The sequence below is a fragment of the Cotesia glomerata genome, linkage group LG5, assembly GCF_020080835.1.
Source record: "Cotesia glomerata isolate CgM1 linkage group LG5, MPM_Cglom_v2.3, whole genome shotgun sequence".
NCBI classification, from domain to species: Eukaryota; Metazoa; Arthropoda; class Insecta; order Hymenoptera; family Braconidae; genus Cotesia; species Cotesia glomerata.
The window spans coordinates 25635990-25658405 of record NC_058162.1 but is presented as its reverse complement, the minus strand read 5'-3'; the positions used below and the strand labels follow the sequence as shown (position 1 = coordinate 25658405).

The window sequence follows — 22416 nt, the reverse complement described above, 5'->3', positions numbered from 1 at the left end:
CACAATCGCAATCCAGCATCGAGTCCCAGGATTCAAACCTAACCTACGAATGCACCAGGTCAACCAACCCCCCAAGCTACTCCCCAGCCAGCCAGCGAAGCCGGTACTCGCAACCTAACTTACCGACCTTGATGATACCTTACAGCGACATCCACCGGCACAGCGTGTCACCTGACCGACGAATCCGTATGTCCCAGCCAACTCTGTACTCCAGCTTCTCGGGGATGAGTTTCACCAGCATCAAGGGCCACAAGCTTTCCTACTCCAGCCTCCGAACTTCCGGAGACACCAGCATCAACATCCCCCAGCAAGAAGAGCGTCTATCCATCCCAAATGTCCACACAATGCAACTCACAGAAAATGCCAAGTACTATGGCGGCCATCGTGGGTCCAGGTTGTCGCAGCCGGACATCCGGCGAATGCTAAGAGCTCCAGACCCGAACAAACGCGAGCGGCTGTCCCAGCCGACTCTGGTCACCGGAGACTACTATCCTCCACGGATGCAGCACCAGAGGTTGTCCCAACCCTGCTTGCTGAGTACCTGGAACGAGAAGCCAATTGGTCTGCTCTCGCCGATAAAGCAGAAACGCTTCGGACCGGCTGTTAAGGTAAGTCAGCGCGAGCGGCTCGCTTCTCTAGACTTTGGAACCCGGTTCCGGTACAAGGAACCGAAGGGGAACCGAGACCGGTTCTCCATTCCGGAATTGGAGACCCAGAACGATCTGAAGCTTATTGCTGGGTCTCCAAAGCAGAGATTTAGTCTTGATAGTCAACTGAACCCTGATAATAGAGTCAGGAGGCTCTTACCGATCGTTAGCTCGCCGATTTTTGAGCATGGGTTGGGTAAAAACGGACACTTACCGACTGATGGTCTCGAGAGTGTGATTGTCGCTACAGCGACACCTCTGATGCCTCCATCGGATCGACAGTTCCTCGCGCCTATTCTCAAAACTCCGATCGCACCGCTTCCTTTGCCGGTTCCTGCGACTTCTCCGAGGGAACGGATGTCCGTCCCGGAAATCCGCAGCGCCAGCTTGAGGAGGTTGCTCGATCCGCCGTCGAAACAGCGCCACAGCATCGCTGGGCTCAGACAGACCATTGTTCATCAGGAGACCAGTCAGGAGGGTGATGATAAAGAAATTTCAGCGACTGATGGTAAAACAGAGGTCGAGGTCGATAAGGTAGAGCAGAATTCTGGGACTGATGATGTAAAGCCTAAACATATTCAGAGACACTATTCGTACACTTATGACACGAAAGACGAGCCGACGGAAGTTATTGGCAAGCTCAGTGTTAAGTTACCCAAAAAGAAGTATCTTGAAAGCAACTTTGATGAGAACGAACAGGTTATTACCACGGTTATTGAAACTGAGATACCTATGATACTCTCCAGTCCAAAGTACATGAAGAAGACTCATGTTTATGGAAGCGAGGCGCCCAAGTGGATGAAAAAGTGCCTCGAGACTCCCGGGAAGAAATTTGATACCGACAAGAATCACGTGCTCAAGCTTAACAACCAGAATATTTGTAAAATGAATAAGAGTCCGGAGAAAAATAAAAAGAGAATTAATTCCCCTTCTAGAGGTGCCACGAGAAAGTATCCTGAGATCAAGGAGAATATTGGAGAGGTTACCTTGCCGGGATTGGGTAACCAACAGAGCAAGACGAGCCCTAAAGATACTTGTGTGAGAATTAAACCCTCCGGGAATGGAGAAACTAAATATCAGGTCGCTATTAATTCGGAATTCTCCGAAACTGATATTTGTAGGTTATATGGAATCGATTGCGATACAGACAGTGAAGATTCTACTTCAGTATAAATATTAATATATGTATAAGCATTGTTAATTTATTTATATTTTTGTGGGTGGACACTTTAAAAGATTGAAAAATGGCGGATAACCTACAAATTGTTCGGAACTTTGTAATCTGATGAAAATAAAGTTAGCCGACATTTTAAAATTTTTATAATTTTTTTTTATTAATAAAGTTATTACGAAAAAAATAAAAAAAATTTTTTTTAATTTTAAAAAACTAAGTGCAATTTAAAAAAAATTTTTTTTTAGTTTTAATTTAATAAATTAAGAAAAATCAAAAATGTCGGCTAATTTTATTATATCATACTGAAGTTAGCTGTGAATTTTTTTTTATTTTTATTTATAATAATTAAATTGTTATAAAATAATAAAAAAATTTTTGTCAGTTATTTTTATTATTATAACTAATTAATTACATTAAAAAAATGCTTTAAAAAATTTCCACTCATAATTTTTATTAATGAGAATCAATTAAGCAGATATTTGATAATTTTGAAAATTTTTTTAACAAATAAATTATGGCAAAAAAAAAATGAGAACAAAAAATTGACGCGTAGAAATTTTAAAAAATTACAAATGCAATTTTTTATAAATAATTTTTCAGAAATGATTTATTTATTGAAAAAAATTAAAAAATTATCTACAGCTGACTTTAATGTCATTTTTTATAATAATTTAATTGTTATAAAATAAAAAAAAAATTTTTTTTGATTTTCACTTTTTTATAAAATTTATTTGATAATAATTTAATTACTATAAAATAATAAAATTTCTGTCAGTTAACTTCAGTATGAAGAGTCGGGTGTTTTTAAAACCGAACAAAAAAATATATAATATATATCATTTTTATTTATTTATTATTGACAGAGGCACTTACGGAAGCATTTGATTGTTTAACAATATATTTAATATTAATATTTGATATTAAATATTTATCGGCCAGCGTTAAACCTAACTATTTACATTTGAGTAAATATAACCATAAATCATAACATAACCTCTCGAGTGACGTCATAAAAGTTATTTAAGTACATAATTTTTGTTTTACAAAAAAAATTAATAGAAAAATATATATATATAAATATATATCAAATACAATACTTAACAATAATAATTATTTTGTACAAATATATTATTTAATAATAAAAAATTTAAGTCTTCGATCGATTGACGCCATTATCAACAATGTCAGCTGACGGAGGGACTAAAAAAATAATTTGATCGCCTTCTTTGATGAAAGATGGCGTTGGTGTTTCCGGTCGTACTTCCACGCGCAACACTCTGCTTTTGTTGCCCACCATACACTTGAATCTCGAGTCGACCGTCACTTGCAGATCATTACCTCTTAATCTAAATAATAAAAATCAACAATTAAAAAAATAAGAGAAGGTAAAGGCACCAATTAGTGACAGGAGTCTAAGTATTGACACCCTAAATTATTTTTAAATATATTTAATCATCTGTAATGAGAATAACTATCATATAAATTTTTATTAAATTCTAATTAATTGAAAAATTGAAAAAAATTACAGTTCAAAATATTAAATATTAATTATTAAAAAAAAAAATAATACCACCAGTTCATCAAACCAGCTGACGAACGTTTATTTTCTTAACAACTTTGATTAGAAAAGCATTTTTTTTAAATGCCGAGTTTAAATTCATTTCTTCATCTAATAATATCATCTTTTTTTTTTTTTTAATTAACAATATATGAAAAATTTATAAAATTGAATAATCGAAATTAATTGTATGCTTTATAATATTTAAATAATGGGTGTCAATAACTAGTTGATAATTTTTAAGTTGAATCTCATATTGACAGCCATTCGACAGCGCTAAGACGCCATTTTTTGACTTTAACCTAAAAAATTAACTGTAAGAGTTTTAACTCTTCTGATTCAATAAATTATTTTAAAATAAATTTTTATATTTTTAAAAGTAATTAATTATTTATGGAAATTATTATTAATATACTTTAATAAAATTGATTACTTAATAATAAGTTTGGATACCCGAGAAAAAATGTTTCTATATAATCATATATGACTATATATATATATATATATATATATATATATATATATATATATATATATATATATATATATATATATATATGGAATCACATATATAATTATATACAATTATATATAATCATACATGATTATATATGGAATTTTATATATTATATATAATTATATATGACTATATATGGAATCACATATATAATTATATACAATTATATATAATCATATATAATTATATATAATCATACATGATTATATATGGAATTGTATATAAGATTATATATAATTATATATAACTATGTATGGAGCAATATACAGCCATGCAGGATTATATATAGTTCCATATACAATTATATATAAGTATATATAATCATACATGAGTATATACCGAATTGTATATGAGGTTATATATAATCATATATAATTATGTATGACTATATATGGAGCAATATAAAACCAATCAAGATGATATAGTTCCATATATAATCATATATAACCATACATGATTATATATGGAATTGTATATGAGGTCATATATAATCATATATAATTATATATGACTATATATGGAGCAATATACAGCCAAGCAAGATTATATATAGTTCCATATATAATTATATATAGTTATATATAATCATACATGATTATATATGGAATTGTATATGAGGTCATATATAATCATATATAATTATAAATGACCATATATAGAGCAATATACAGCCATCCAAGATTATATATAATCCCATATATAATTATATATAAGTATATATAATTAACATATATAAAAATTTTTTCTTTGAAAAAAAATTTTTTTTTGGTAATCACGAAAAGTGTAAAATGATGTTTATAATTACGTTTAAATAATTCTGAAATACAAAATTTGTTACATTTCCTATGAGATGTTTTGGTCTGCTCTGCTACTACCTAATAGTAAAATCATTATTTATTTTATTATTTAAATAAGTGTTATATTATAATGAGATTCGGTCAAATAAATAAATTATGAATTATGACTATCCAAATATATTATAAAATCAATTTTTATATTATATTTATGATAAACTCATATGATAAATTATGTAGATCATAGAATCATTGTCATCTAAGACAGCAGCACAGCAGACAGAAATAGTTGGATGGGTGACCGCTGGTGTTATAGCCGTAAAATTATAGCTAGATATTTTTTTTTGCATTATAATTGGTTACAGAGAATTGCGTAGGACCATATTAAATACTATATCCATAAAATTAACCCAATAATTAATTAGATGTAATAAATATATAATTAAATATTGTTATATATAATTATATATGATTAGATATGATTATATTTGGCCATTTTTCATATATAACCAATTTATATATAAATATTTTTTCTCGGGTAAATAAGAATAAGCAGACGATTGTAGGCATGCTTAGTAGAAGTGTCAATAATTGGTGTGAAGGTATGTCAATAATTAGATCAATCAGTTTTTTAACCTGCCAATAATTGGTGTATCCGGAAAATCTATTTAACTATTTAAAATTAATTAGTAAGTATCAATGATTATAATTTTAAAAAATTTGATTAGTAAAAACATTACTTAAGACATTACCACAAACAAAATTTAACGAAATTGATATTTGATTGCTTAAAAAAAAATCAAATCATAACTTTGTCTCTAATAGTGTCAATAATTGGGGCTTTTATCTTATCAGATATTTACATTTAACTGAATAGTTATTAATTACAAAATAATTGGTGCCAATAATTGGAACACAAAATTAAGGGTGCATCTGATATTAACAGGTGAGTATAGACGTTATCGTAACTCCTTTTTTCAGACCTGACTTATTGTATTTAGATCAAATGACTGATGGCACATGCGCACTAGGGGTGTCAATAATTTTGTCGATTGAAATTAGTTTGGAAAATCCAAAAGTGCACGACTCATAATGCTCATTTAATTATGAAATATAAAAAAAAAAAAAAAAAAAAAAAAAAAACTTGTTCAAAATTAATTGCCGAAAAAACAGCTGTACATAATATCTATAGATATAGATATATCACCATCCATGTTAATTTTACATGGATATATATAGATATACAGTCTTGTAGTTTTCGTTTTTTATTAATTGTAATTAAACGACACTGAATTAATTAACCATTCGCATTCAGTGACTTACAATCGTCGATTAGAATTAAAAAAAAACATTTAACTCAAATAATTGATTTTTTCACAAGTTACAGTGTTTCCGGGGTTTCATACATGGCAGACAGGAAAATTTTTTAACCTATTTTGATGTTTTTTCCGTTTCTATTGCAGTAAATCAATTTTTAGAAAGTATGGAATTAATCTCCATTAAATTATCTCGACAATAGTATGCAAAATATCTTGATTCCGTGAACTAACAAGGCTATAATACTAAAAATAGTTGTTAAAATGAGGCGAAAAAAATTTTTCGATCGTAAAGCAATCTCTGATGCTTCGCATCATGAGTCGTGCAAAACGGCTAATTTTACAATTCGTAAAGTTTACAATCGACTAATTTTATAAGTTTCTGCAGTAAGAATTGGCTAAATTCACGTAGCTACAGATTTTTGTTTTTCGCTATTTTATAAATGACTGAATTTATATTTGGTGATATTTCCATTTCGCTAATTTCATTAATATTATTTTTTATTTGCGACTAATTTTACAAATGACATTATCAACTAATTTTCAAATTTATAGTTTATAAACATTCGAGTTTACAAATGGCAATTTTTCAGTAATATAAAAAACATGCTTAAATTAATGACCATGATTGTATATCGGAGTGAAATTTTCGTGAATTTCTGATCTTTTGCATTAAAATATCTTTAAAAGCCTTCGTCAGAAAATTTTCATTTTATTTTTGAGGTATTCTACGAAAGTTGATTGACTGAAATACAAGTTTTTTGTTTTTTAATCTTCCTATGAGGTAGTCACATAAATCGATATATGTGTAATCCGCCAATAGTCTCTATAGACTACATGTTAAATTTCAATTTTTCAATAATTTATTAAACGATAACCCTTCGTCAGATCTATTCCAAAAAATTAATTTAGATGTATGAAATAGCAATTTAAAACATATCAAAAAATTAGCTTTTGATCTTTACAAGTGCATTAGTGTCCGAACAACCTTAAGGGGTTATACGCAGTTGCAAAGCTAAAAAAACAACATTTTTTTATGAATTTTTTCTAGACACAGTTTTTAATTATCAATTACAAGTGATGGTTATTTAAATAGAGCCTACTTTCAAGAATACAATAGCGCGTCAATCATGTAAAAATATAAATGTGCACCGCTCCTGTAGAAGATGTTCTGAACGACCTCTAAAAAAAAGGCACTTGGCGGTGATCTCCATTTCGGTGGTTTGGATTATCTGAAATCAAAAAATATGGTAAATTCTTTTACAGGATAGATTAATGCAGGTATTGGACGAAGGAATAAGATTCAAAAAAATTATTACTGTTTTTTTTTTAACAATTTGGAAAATTGTTTTTCAACAAAAACGAAAAATTTTTTACAAATAGACGCCATTTTGTCAAAAATCAAAATTTTTCTTATTCCTTCGTCCAATACCTGCATTAATCTATCCTGTAAAAGAATTCACCATATTTTTTTATTTCAGATAATCTAAACCACCGAAATGGAGATCACCGCCAAGCGCCTTTTTTTTAGAGGTCGTTCAGAACATCTTCTACAGGAGCGGTGCACATTTATATTTTTACATGATTGACGCGCTATTGTATTCTTGAAAGTAGGCTCTATTTAAATAACCATCACTTGTAATTGATAATTAAAAACTGTGTCTAGAAAAAATTCATAGAAAAATGTTGTTTTTTTAGCTTTGCGACTGCGTATAACCCCTTAAGGTTGCACGGACAGTACCCCGTAAGTCATAATAGAATCTAAATTTTTTTTTTATAAAAATTAAAAATTTTAATACGAAAATTCATTACTATAATTTAACAGTTATCTAACAATATTATTATTTAAATAAATAAATTAATTTAATTAACAAAAACAATAAATAGTTAACGTTTGACTCGAGTATTTTTTCACAAAACTTAGACCTGGCAACATCGCGCTTAACAGCTGTTTATATTTACCTCGCTGGGTAGCTGAGTTAGTGTTAAGTTGTAAGAGGTTATTTGTAATAGCAGAATGAGTAATGCAAATCAATTTAGACACAATGGGAAATTTGCAAGAAAAAGTATTGTAAATTGGAAAAATAATGTCAGTAAAAGCGCGAAAAAACTCCATGAAATACAGAGAAAAAGTTAAAATTCAAAGTTGGCGCGTTCTATTCTGTGCAACGTTGCCACACTGCGCTGAATCACGTGGTTTAATTATTTTTAAGTATGTCGGACTGATATTTTTGTGAATTTCTGATCTTTTGAATTAAAATAGCTTTAAAAGTCTTCGGCAGAAAATATTAATTTTAATTTTAATGTAATCTATGAAAGTTGATTGATTTAAAATAAGTTTTTTGTTTTTTAATCTTCCTATGGATTAGCCACATAAATCGATAAATGTGCATCTCGTCAACAGTCTCTATAACCTACATGTTAAATTTCTATTTTTTAATAATTTATTAAACAATAACCCTTCGACTAATCTTTTCCAAAAAATTAATTTAGACGTATAAGATAGCTATTTATAACATATAAAAAAATTAGCTTCTGATCTTCAAAAGTGCATTAGTGTCCGTACAACCTTAAAACAGAAAAATAATTTTTTTAAAAATACTTACTGGTAATATCTGGTACAAAGAACACCAACAAGTTCTCCAACGCGATTCTCCTTGGCAGTGATGGCAAAAATAAAATCATTGCCTTTATTAGAGTGAATAGTAATCAGCTGATCTTTCCCAGGTGAGACACTTAGTCCCGTAATTTCCGCAATGGGAATCCCCTTTTTCATATTTTTAAATTTTGAACTCTCTAATTTATAGATGGCGTGTTCAGTGACAACCAGAACACGATCAGCTTGCTTGTCAAACTTGTTAGTTTTTTTAATAAAGGCACTGAATAGGACAGTCTTAAAATGATCAGTATTCTTCAAATTATTAATAGAAGAATTAAAGACATTGTACTGAGGATTTTCATCAGGCTTAGCAAGATAATTCCCTTCCCAGCGTCTCTCCTGGCCCCAGTACTGTCTCTTAGGCCTGAGGGCAGCACCAGCGGCCATTTTTAACCTCAACTGCGGCCAATCTTCGCGTGGAATCACGCGTAGGATCATCCAGGCCCGCCAACGCGCGTACATCATCTTCAAAGCGGGAATCACCGGTCTTATTGCGTAATTCTCATGCGGCCAAGGCAACAATTTGCCGTAATTGCGCATCGTCTTGGCGGTTTTAAAGGTCTTTTGGAGCTCGCAGATGTACGAGCGTTGCTTGTAGCGTCGGTAGTGCTTCACCATAACCAACACGGCTTTCATTTTCTTGTATTTCATCCGACACAGGTAACCGCGCCATTGCTTCTGCAATAGGACTACGATACCCGGTATCAAATCACTCCTTGCTTTCTCAAGCGCGAATAAAGTTCGTGGCGAGCGGATAAATATTTTAGTGTGTCCGTATTTAACGTCATGAGCGAATCCTTTTTCTTCCATCAGTGTACGCACCGCTTCTTTGTCATTTCCACCGCGGAAATTCGGCCACGTGTACTGAGATATCATTTTGTAGCGCTTTAAAAATCTGTCGTAGCGTTGACGATAGACAAATCCCGCGCGGCGGACTAAAATGTTTTCTACTAATCCTAGATACCGGACCTGATGCTCTACTCTTTCTTCGTCAAATACTACGGGAGATTTAACTTCGTTTGGTTTTATGCATCTTATGTAGAATGGCTCTTTGCTGGTTAGGTTTTTTATTAAAGCTACTATTGAATTTTTGAATAATGTTCCTGCTGTCAAAGGCCTCTTTGTTGTCTGTAATAAATAAGTTATTTATTATTATTATTATTTAAAATTCAAATTAAAAAATCAGAAATAATAATAATAATAATCCTGGGTCCTTTAAATTATTATTTGAGATTAAAATTTAAAAAATTGGAAATAATAACTAGCAACCTTGCAGTCACTATGCGACTGCGTTGACTTGTGAATTATAAACAGATAAAATTTTGCTTTATTAAATAATGACTTTTGTTAAATATTGACGTTTTTAAAGATATAAGCTCATCCTGATGTTACACTCATCAAGAGCTTTCATTTGAGTACCCACATGCATTTTTTATATATTTTTCATATATACATATATATAATATATATAAATATATGAAATATATGAAAAATTGATCTGGGTACTCAAATGAAAGGTCCTGATGAGTGTAACATCAGGATGAGCTTATATCTTTAAAAATGTCAATAGTTGACAAGATACAAGGTTATTTCTTAATTATTAATAATTTTAAAGATGTAAGCTCATTTCGATGTTACACTCATCGAGAGCTTTCATTTGAGTACCCACATGCATGTTTGATATATTTTTCATATATACATATATATAATATATATAAATATATGAAAAATTGATGTAGGTATTCAAATGAAAGGTCTTGATGAGTATAACATCGGAATGAGCTTATATCTTTAAAAATGTCAGTAGTTGACAAAATACAATGTAATTTCTTAATTATTAATAATTTTAAAGATGTAAGTTCATCCTGATGTTACACTCATCAAGAGCTTTCATTTGAGTACCCACATGCATTTTTTATATATTTTTCATATATACATATATATATAATATATATAAATATATGAAATATATGAAAAATTGATGTGGGTACTCAAATGAAAGGTTCTGATGAGTGCAACATCAGGATGAGCTTATATCTTTAAAAATGTCAATAGTTGACAAGATACAAGGTTATTTCTTAATTATTGATAATTTTAAAGATGTAAGCTCATTTCGATGTTACACTCATTGAGAGCTTTCATTTGAGTACCCACATGCATGTTTGATATATTTTTCATATATACATAGATATAATATATATAAATATATGAAAAATTGATGTAGGTATTCAAATGAAAGGTCTTGATGAGTATAACATCGGAATGAGCTTATATCTTTAAAAATGTCAGTAGTTGACAAAATACAATGTAATTTCTTAATTATTAATAATTTTAAAGATGTAAGTTCATCCTGATGTTACACTCATCAAGAGCTTTCATTTGAGTACCCACATGCATTTTTATATATTTTTCATACATACATATATATTATATATAAATATATGAAAAATTGATGTGGGTACTCAAATGAAAGGTCTTGATGAGTGTAACATCGAGATTAGCTTATATCTTCAAAAATGTCAATAGTTCACGAGATACAGGGTTATTTCTTAATTCCAGTTATTATTTCCAATTTTTTAAATTTTAATCTCAAATAATAATAAAAAACTTGAATTAAATTAAAATTGTTTAGCTAAAAAAATTTTCTACATTCTAATCAAAAACCAAAACAATATACCTTAGCAATATTTTCAGCTCCTTCAGGCCACATAGAACTGACAATCTTATTATCGCTATTATAAAGAAGTCTCTTAAAGTCCTGAAACAAAGTATCTTTGTTCTTGTCCAAAAACCCATGAACATTATAAACAACATCACCGGCATAATGTTTAATCCTAAACTGAGTTTTATGCTGAAGTTCTTTATCCATTGGATTTAATTGCCGAGAGGTGAAGTGTTTGTGATTAGCCAATCGCTGATCCATCGCTTCAAGCAACATCTAAAACAAGCAAAAAATAATTAAGGTAAAGTACCCTGTACTTGATCACTTATATAAATCGGACCAATACTTGAACAGACTTTTCGAATTGTTATAGTACATAATCCGTAAATTTATTATGAGTAATTTACGCATATTATTATTATTAAATAATACAGTAATTGATTCCTGTAAGTTTTTTCAATTATAAATCAAAACAATTATATTTTTATTAACTTAAAAGTTGATATGTCGAGAATCCCCGGTAGATGCTATTTTTTTCATGAAAAAGGTACGAAATCGTAAACCGAACAATCAGTAAAAAAAAAAAACGGTATATAATTATTTTAAGTAAAAAAAATTGTACCATCTAATGAAATAGTCTTTTCTAAATAAAATATATTTTTTCCAAAGACATTAACTAGAATTTTTATATTAAATTTTAGCGTTCAACTATACCTCGACATTTTCGAAGCGGTACCCATAACCTGAACAGGCTGGGGGCGTATAATTTTAACAGCACTATAACCTCTAATAGGTTTATAGACTAGTGATTAGCATTGTCATTTGTATTAATTACTGCAATTTAAATAAGTTTTATGACTAAAAATTAGTGCAGTTAAAAATTATTCAACGTTTTGATAAGAGTTTTTTTGATTTATATTTGAAAATTTGCTTTGTCATTCATAAAAAATGTAATTAAAAAATTAAATACAAATATTTATCATTTTTAAATGAACATATTAAATATTGACAGTATTATTTTTAATATTATTCAATAATATGTTATATTTCTTTAGATATTTCAATAAAACGTTGAAAATTTTTGGTGTGCCTATTGCCATAAATTTTATTAGTTCAACTACTGCTCTCAGAGTGTTCAACTACTGCGGCTTATCAGAATTGATTGTTCAACTACTACTCCTTTCATAGTCTATCTTAAAAACGTTGTCAAAATATAAATAATCAATTATCTTTGTTATTTTGCTAATCAATTCAAAATTGTTAATATTTTCATGAAAATCACTAATTTGAACTAATAATTACATCTTTATATATTAAACCTAGGGTCAAATAAGTTTTACTTTGAAATCTGTTCAAGTACTGGGTACTTTACCTTATCATCATTTCAAGTAAAAAAAATTGTACCATCTGATGAAATAGTCTTTTTTAAATAACATATATTTTTTGCAAAGGCATAAATTAGAGTTTTTATATTAAATTTTAGCGTTCAACTATACCTCGAAATTTTCAAAGCGGTACCCATAACCTGAACAGGCTGAGGCCGTATAATTTTAACAGCACTATAACCTCTAATAGGTTTATAGACTAGTGATTAGCATTGTCATTTGTATTAATTACTGCAATTCAAATAAATTTTATGACTAAAAATTAGTGTAGTTAAAAATTATTGAACGTTTTGCATTGAGTTTTTTTGATTTATAATTGAAAATTTGCTTTGTCATTCATAAAAATTGTAATTAAAAAATTAAATACAAATATTTATCATTTTTAAATGAACATATTAAATATTGACAGTATTATTTTTAATATTATTCAATAATATGTTATATTTCTTTAGATATTTCAATAAAACGTTTAAAATTTTTGGTGTGCCTAGCACCATATCGCGTGCCTAATGCCAAAAGGGCGTATTACAGCAGTTAGATAGGGTTTTATGCCAAAAGGGCGTATAAAAAATTTTTTTTTTGCCATTCTTTCTAGGATCGCTCGAAACGTAAAGATCTGCAGAAAAAAAATTTTTGACGTACTAACGCCAAAAGGGCGTATCTTAAAATATACGCCCTTTTGGCTTTAGGAAATTATCGGTTTAGGAAAAGGGCGTATAAAAAACAATCAGGATTTTTTCAAAATTTCGAAAAACGAAGTCTTCAAAATTGTCCGGAGAAGGTTTGTATGAAAAAAATTTTTAAAAAGTCAACATTTTCGATGGTAGTAACTTCAAATTTTCATCATCTTGGACAGACCAATGATTAAAAAAGCATATGAATTAAAAATTTTTTCGGGTACTAGAATGTTCATATTTTTTATAAATTTCTTTTTTTTTCAGACGAAAATGTAAAAGATGCAATTGAGAAGGTGCAGGATTTGTACCCCAATAATCTTTCCGTATTTTGATATTAGTTTTTTCTAGTATTTTTTAACTTCGGTTTATTATAATAATTTCTTGCCCGCTATAGCTGCAATAAATGATATATTTTTGTTTAATTGTATACTTTTAGCGCGAGCGTAGGTATGCTCTACTCGCCTAAAAATTCAAACCACCGATTTCGTTGCGTAAAATTGGAGTTAAAATCCATAATATGTATGTATAGAATGAAAAACACTTTAACGGGAAGTTAAAAATTATACGCCCTTTTGGTTTTAGATCACTAAATTTTCAGTGTTCTAAAGCCAAAAGGTCGTATAACTTGAGACATACGCCCTTTTGGCTTTGGAAATTTTATTTTCATTTTTAACTTCCCGCTAAGAAAATCGAAGATTTTCAAAAATCGGGAAGTTATTGTTTTCACCCCGTTTTTCAAAAATTGAGTTTTCATCAGATCTCGACGTTTAAAGGTCACAGGAAGCTTCCCTGACTATCCCCGCGAGGTTGTCACGGTGTCTGTATGTGTGTGTGTGTGTGTGTGTGTGTGTGTGTGTGTGTGTGTGTGTGTGTGTGTGTGTGTGTGTGTGTGTGTGTGTGTGTGTGTGAAAGTATGTGAACCGCTTATAACTTTTGAACGGCTTGACCGATTTCATCGCGGTTGGTGCCATTCGAAAGGGCTTGACCAAACTTAGATTTTGAAAACAATTTGGACCGATTCAGATAAATAGATTTTGAGAAATCTTCAAAAAACTGAAGAAAAAAATTTTTTTCAAATGTGGTTTTTTTGGAATAACTTTTAAACAGCTTGATGGTTCAATTCCAAAAACTAATCAGCTCTTAACCTCAAAAAACCACGTCGATCGCCACCAGTCCGGTCAAAATCGGTTGATTCGTTCGAGAGATATCGTGAACGAAAGAAAACCGAAAAAAGTGTTTTTTCGGAATAACTCCAAAATTCCTAGCGCGATCAATTCAAAATTTGAGATTCTTCGTGAGGCTTGAAAAACTGCGTCGAATGCTTCTAACCGCGTAAAAATCGGTTTATTCATTCAAAAGTTATTGCGGTTTAAAAATTCAAAAAATAGTGTCTTATCAAATCTCTATCAGACTTTTGAGCTCGAAGAGCTTTAAAGCATAGGAAAGCAATCTCTTTGAGCTCGGAGAGCTCAAAATAACCCATAAATTGTATTTTTGAGCTCGAAGAGCTCAAAAACGTCATTGGTGCAATTTTAAGCGCCTAAGTATGGAATTAGCGGGAAGTTGCAGGGATGGCCTTCAGGGTCAACCGTTTTCCTAATTTTTAGGCTTAGAACATGTTTACAAAACGATTGGCACCAAAAAAAAAAAAAAATTATACGCCCTTTTGGCATTAGGCACGCGATATATTTTATTAGTTCAACCTACTCCCGTAGTGTTCAACTACTGCGGCTTGTCAGAATTGATTGTTCAACTACTACTCCTTTGATAGTCTATTTTAAAAACATTGTCAAAATATAAATAATCAATTATCTTTGTTATTTTGCGCTTCAATCAATTCAAAATTGCTTATATCTTCATGAAAATCACTAATTTGAACTAATAATTACATCTTTATATATTAGAAGTAGGGTCAAATATGTTTTACTTTGAAACTTGTTCAACTACTGGGTACTTAACCTTAAATAAAAATTCATCAAACCTGAATAAACAAACGTTACCTCATCAGTTACTTTTCCAACATTCAAGCAAGCTTCGTCCATGATAGCAATGATGCCTTTGTGAGACTGTTCAACAAGTTCGCAAATAACCTGATTATTAAAGTAGTTGACCGCTTGCCAGGTGATCCCTTCACGCTGGTACTCTTCTTGCTCGCGTTTGAGGACCAGCTCAATGAACAATTGCTGGAGTTTCTCATTGCAGTAATTGATACAGAACTGCTCGAAGCTGTTGGTGTTGAAAATCTCGAACCCGTAGATATCCAAGACACCTATAAGAGTTCCCTTGTAGCTCTTGTATGAATTTCTCTCGTCAACATTTATCGAGCCGTTAATTCTGGACACTATCCAGGAAAACAGCCGCTCGTAAATCGCTTTTGCGAGAGCGTCTCGCCCGTACTCGGCTTCGACCAGAGTGTGGTTCTTCTGCATAACCTCGCCTCCAGCTGCTATCACTCGCTGGGACAACGCTGTGCTCAACGCGCTCGGGCTTATTGACAGACGCTTCGCGGACTCATTTAACGCTCCTTTATTCCCGATTACTAATTTATCTTCTTCTAATGTGAATGTTATGTTACCCTTGATAATGTTTATTCAATTAGTTATTGTTATTATTATTATTATGCAATAGATAATTATTTATGAGAGATAAAAATACTCACTAAATGCAAAATACCAGCGATAATACTCCAGACTGTTTCTATCTCACTTAAATTGAAACCGAGAATACTCATCGCTGAAACAACTGCTTTGTACTCTGTTCTATCGCTTACGCTTGTTTTACTATCTTTGCCGTGGCTAGTGTAATAATATCTACCGGCGTCGGCTATCAGACCCAGTTTATTTAATTCATTTTCGCTGCATCCATTCAATAACTAAAAATATATATATTCTTTTTGAATTGAAATTTTTATTACGAAGCAAGAGGTTTTTAAAAAAAATTAAAAATAAAATTTTTAACTTCTTCTAACATAAATTAAAAATTTTAAAAATAAATCATTTGCATTTTTAATATTACTGTGAAAATTTTGGTCCTATAATAAAATTTTTTTAATAAAAATTAAAAAAAAATTTAATTATATTAAAATCAATATTTTCGCTGGAATTCCAAAATTAAGGATTATTAGATAAAATTCAAAAAAAATAATATTCAAAAATGTCTCTAGATACATAACTAAGTAATGACCTTGTATCTTGTGAATTATTAACAATTTTAAAGATGTAAGATTATCTTGATGTTACACTCATCGAGACCTTTCATTTAAGTACCTACATGGTATTTTTTATATATTTTATATATATGGTATTTGTGAAATATATAATATATATAAATATATGAAAAATTGATGTGGGTACTCAAATGAAAGCTCTTGATGAGTGTAACATCGGAATGAGCTTATATCTTTAAAAATATCAATAATTAAGAAATGATCTTTTTTCTTGTTAAATATTGACATTTTTAAAGATATAAGCTCATCCCGATGTTACACTCATCGAGACCTTTCATTTGAATACCCACATCAATTTTTCATATATTTATATATATTATATATATATGTATATATGAAAAATATATAAAAAATGCATGTGGGTACTCAAATGAAAGGTCTCAATGAGTGTAACATCGGAATGGGTTTATCTTTTTAAAAATATCAATAATTAAGAAATGACCTTTTATCTTGCTAAATATTGACATTCTTAAAGATATAAGCTCATCCCAATGTTACATTCATTGAGACCTTTCATTTGAGTACCTACATCAATTTTTCATATATTTTTCATATATATATATATATATATATATATATATATATATATATATGCTATATATATATATATATATATAAATCCAAATGGTTCTCAAATGAAAGCTCTTAATGAATGTAACATCGGAATGAGTTTATATCTTTAAAAATATCAATAATTAAAAAATGACCTTGTATCTTGTGAACTATTGACCTTTTTAAAGGTATAAGCTCATCCTGATGTTACACTCATCGAGACTTTTCTTTTGAGTACCCACATCAATTTTTCATATATTTATATATTTTATATATATGTATATATAAAAAATATATCAAAAATGTATGTGGGTACTCAAATGAAAGCTCTTGATGAATATAACATCAGGATGAGCTTATATCTTAAAAATATATATTATATATATATGTATATATGAAAAATATATCGAAAATACATGTGGGTATTCAAATGAAAGCTCTTGATGAATGTAACATCGGAATGACCTTGTATCTTCAAAAAAGTCAATAGTTAAAAAAGTACAGTGCAATTTAACAAAATTCATTATTTAATAAAGCAAAATTTTATTTCTTTATTGTTCACAAGTCACGGCAGTTATTGAATAAAAGAATTCAAATTTTATCAATAAATAGATAATAAATGATAAGCTGATAATACTTACTTGATAGAAACAATGAAAATTGCGCTCGCCTTTTTGTTGATAAACGACCCGTGACTTTTCAAGCAAGTAATTTGTTACGTGTCCGCCCAATGGATCGCCTTTAAAGTCAAAATTAATGTCCATATACTTTCCGAAACGCGAGGAATTGTCATTTCTGTTGGTCGTTGCATTTCCGAAGGCTTCCAGGATTGAATTTGACTGGATTAAAATATTTTTAACTCTAAAAAAATTTTTTTTTTTTATAAAATTATACATTATTATTATTATTATTATAATAAAATTAAATATTAAAATTACCTCTCAATTTCATGTTGACCGGACAAATTAGTTATTGCAGCGATGTACTTCATTATTATTTTACTAGCTTCCGTTTTCCCTGAACCAGACTCACCGCTTATGACAATGCAGGTGTCCCGGCCCTGCTGTTTCATTTCACGATGCACTGCATCCGCGATTGCAAATATATGAGGCGCATTCTCGAATAATTCTCTGTCTGTATGAAATATATGTTTAAATATTTTTTACTTCATTTTATGCATTAAATTTTTTTTTATACTTTTTTAACCTTTCTACGTATATGTTAAAGATATAAAAATAAATAAATAAATAAAATATTATTGAAATATTTATCAATTTTTAAATGTTTATTTAAATAAAATAAAATTTTTATTTTTAAAATTTATTAAAAAAAAATTCTTTTAAAAAAAAATTATAATAATATTCTTATTAAAAAAATTAAATTAAATTTTTATTTAAAAAAAAAAAAATAAATAAAATTTTTATTAAATAACTAATAAAATTTAAATCAAAAAAAAATTTTTAAATTCTAATAATTTTTTTGAAATTTCAAAAACGCAAATAACAAACAAATAAAAATTAATAAAAACAAATAAATTACTCTTGTATTTATATATGTTTAAATAAAATATAATTTTTATTTTTCAAATTCATTAAAATAAAATTTTAATAAAATTTTTATTAAAAAAAAATTTTAATAAAACTTATTAAAAAAAAATTTTAATAAAACTCTTATTAAAAAAAAATTTTAATAAAATTCTTATTAACAAAATTAAATAAAATTTTTACTAAAAGAAAATTATGAAAATTATTATTAAAAAAAAAATAAAATTTTTATTTTTAATATTTATTAAAAAAAAATTCTTTTAATAAAAAATTATAATAATATTCTTATTAAACAAAATTTACTTAAATTTTTATTAAAAAAAAAAAAAAATAAAATTTTTATTAAATAAATTTAATAAAAAAAAAATTTTTAATTCTAATAATTTTTTCAAAATTTTAATAACAGAAAAAAATTAATAAAAACAAATAAATTACTTTTGTATTTATTTATCTGTTCGGGTCCATAAATATTAGTACTCCTGTAGGGATTAACGCTGACACAGACCTCTCCAATATAAGTATAATATTTACCACCATTGAATCTAAAGAAGATTAAAAAAAAAAAACAAAAATATTAGGACAATAAAAACCAGCGAGACAAGTAATAAAAAATAAATTATCAGCTGGTCTAGATTTTTAACCTCCGATAACGTATCTCTAAATCCATAATAACAATGTAATATCATTAGCGGCACATATATGAGCAAAATATATAAGTAATACTTATTTATAAAAATAATAAAATGAGTCATAGATAGGCTGTGGCCTGAAGAATCATAGCGGTATGGTGCGTTATGGGTTGTGCTTTGAGGACGAGCATTAAATCAACACTCAACAATATGAATTATTACAATTGCTAATTGTTAATATGCAGATCAAGATCGAGACGTCGTGTGACTAATATATTTAATTTACAAGCTTTGGAGATGGGTATATCTAAGATGACGAGTCATGAGTCATTAAAAGTGTTGTCAGTAGGTCAGAAATAAATAAATGCCGACTTCAAGGTTTTTTTTTCGCGGCTGGATTAAATAAAATTTGACACACCCGGGAGTAAAATATTATTTTAAGTAAGTAAGTAGATAATTTAATTACCTGGTAATTTTATTAGACGAAAGCAATAGAATAGTAATAATAATAATAATAAATATGTCAAACCTGATGCGAAGGTTATCAACGACTTTGGAGACTGTTATTTCATCCAGGAGAACAAAGTCCCCAATTCCCACTGACTCTTCTTGGGCCATTGTCCTAAAAATTATTACTATTTAGGTTTAACTTTTTATTTTTATTAACTCCACGAATTAATTATTAATTTGTAACTGATAGCCGAGAAGTTAATTAGCGGATAAACATTTTTGTCGGCACTCATTGGAGAGCAAGCGTAACCGACAACTCAACACAAACGGGTGGTTGTACGTTGTATTCGAATTGATATTGAAACCATCAACTGGCCACTATACTACCCCCACCTGATTGTTTTATATATATAAGTGACGTCACTAATACAGAGAAATTTAATAGCAAGTGTTTTATGTTATGTGCATTTGTATAGTTAAGTGTACATACCTCGATTATAATATAAGTCTTTGTGGCTTTTATCTTGGGAGAAAGAAGTCGGTAAGACAGAAAGCTTTATGACACTCAAGTTGACAGACATTACCCTGATCCACAGATTCGGTAGAATCTGGCGCCAAGTTCCGTTCAAATCCGTTGTAAACGGAGCGCCAGACTACCGACTGTGTTTACTGTAAGCAGAACGGTATTTCGAGGTTGCAAAATTTTATTTAATTATATGGTTCTCCTTTTTCCAAAATAATATATTATAAAAGTAATTTATACTTTATTTTACTGATATTAATTAATTATAATCAATTATAACACTTAATTCACTTAAAATTATTAAATTTTATCAGCACAAACTATAGTAAGCCCAGAAATTTCGATCCTGACTTTTTTTCGATGGGGAATATCAGCGCCACAGACTAGATAAAATAAAAATGTGTAGTAATCCTTCCTATAGACACGCAACTACAGTAAAAAAAAGTGATTCATAGCTTGCATCTATGGCCGCCAGGGTGCACTGAAATTACATCTACATAAACTGTAGCTTTAAGGGGATAGTTTGCAGTAAAAAATGCAGTCAACACGAGATTTAAGTTGTTATCAATTGTAAATTTTCATTATAATTACAAAAAATACTAAAATCCGAACAAAAACAGTTTCACTGTAAAAAAGTCGCACCAAGTCCACGTTCATAAGACTATTAGGAAAAAAATTTTTTTTCTTTACAAAAGATACAAAATAAAAAATTAAAAATCCGAGTAACCGATATGATTGTTTATGATTTTCGGAAATTAAAAAAATTTTTTGTAAATTTAAAAATTAAAAAAATTTTAGAACGTACTTGGTGTGCGTCATTGTGTATTTCAATTTTTTTAAAGTCCTAGTAAATAGATTTTACGAATTTCATTAAAAGTAAAATATTTTGCAACCGCGCACACTAAATACGTTCTAAAATTTTTTTAATTTTTAAATTTACAAAAAATTTTTTAATTTCCGAAAATCATAAACAATCATATCGGTTACTCGGATTTTTTAATTTTTTTATTTTGTATCTTTTTGTAAAGAAAAAAAAAATTTTTTTTCCTAATAGTCTTATGAACGTGGACTTGGTGCGACTTTTTTACAGTGAAACTGTTTTTGTTCGGATAGCCAAGTTGGCCGCAACTTTCTGTCAATCTACTGCCGCAACTTGTCACCAACTTGGCGGCAACTCTTGGAAAGTAACTCGGTTGGTGTCAACTTGTTCACCAAGTTGTCACCAAGTTGTCGGCAAAAGTTGCTCTGAAACTTTTTCACACCAAGTTGACGATAACCCTGATAGCCACGCTTTGAGTAAAATAACCTGCACTGGCGGGATTTTAGCCAAGTCGTTTCAAAGTTCACTTAAAGTCACTCACTGCAGAATCCTGTATTGAATCTGTAGTGAAGTTGGTTAGGAAATTCAAATAAACCTACGCCGACATCTGAACTAAAGCTGTTGACAAGTTTTTATTTGCAGAAGGTTAGCTAAAAGTTGTAATGAGATTTGCGTAAAAAATAATGTCAAGTTAGACTGTAACATTTTTTAACAAATTTTTTAGCTGAAGTTGTATAAATTTTAAACTTCAATTTTCATTTAAAATACTAACAAATATGAAGACATATTTAGCAATCAAGTTTTTAACTCAGAAAGTTCAATCTATAACACAACAAATTTTGAGGCAATTATTTCGATATGATTTTTTAAGAAAGATAATGCATAAAATTAAGAACCTACGATTTTCTTAGTCATTTGATGAAGTATTAATTACTTATAACTCATAAATAAGTAACTCAATGAAATTAAATAAAAATTTTTATATTTTAATTGAAAAGGATAAATTTGAAAAAGATAATTTTTTAACCTGATGTTTTTTCCTATCGTTAAAAAACATTTATTCGAAGAAGTTTTTCACCTACGGCAAATATAGCACCAAAGTTATATTTATACGCAAAATAAATATGAAAAATAAATTTACTGTTAATTTTTTTTATTTGATTTTGTACAAATATATAAAATTGATTACATTGGTCTCAGAATTAATATATATTTCTTATAATTTATTAATAATTATAAAAATAGTAAAAATAACAATGATAATAGTGATCGTAATAACAACT

The 22416-nt window shown here is 29.1% G+C and overlaps 2 protein-coding genes across 2 annotated transcripts; one reads left to right on the top strand and one right to left on the bottom strand.

The window, feature by feature from the left end:
• The first annotated feature begins 88 nt into the window (after positions 1 to 88).
• On the top strand, positions 89 to 1838 carry LOC123265364. Its single transcript, XM_044729088.1, has one exon. The coding sequence runs from the start codon at positions 132 to 134 to the stop codon at positions 1818 to 1820; it is 1689 nt and encodes a 562-aa protein (XP_044585023.1). The 5' UTR covers positions 89 to 131; the 3' UTR covers positions 1821 to 1838.
• An 807-nt stretch (positions 1839 to 2645) lies between these two features.
• LOC123265360 (unconventional myosin ID) lies at positions 2646 to 20178 on the bottom strand. Its single transcript, XM_044729086.1, has 9 exons — positions 19870 to 20178; positions 19147 to 19253; positions 18106 to 18301; positions 17809 to 18028; positions 16049 to 16261; positions 15390 to 15965; positions 11343 to 11603; positions 8613 to 9793; positions 2646 to 3167 (listed from the first exon to the last, which is right to left on the bottom strand). Exons 1-9 carry the CDS (start codon positions 19956 to 19958, stop codon positions 2969 to 2971), a joined length of 3042 nt encoding a protein of 1013 aa, XP_044585021.1. The 5' UTR covers positions 19959 to 20178; the 3' UTR covers positions 2646 to 2968.
• Positions 20179 to 22416: the final 2238 nt, after the last annotated feature.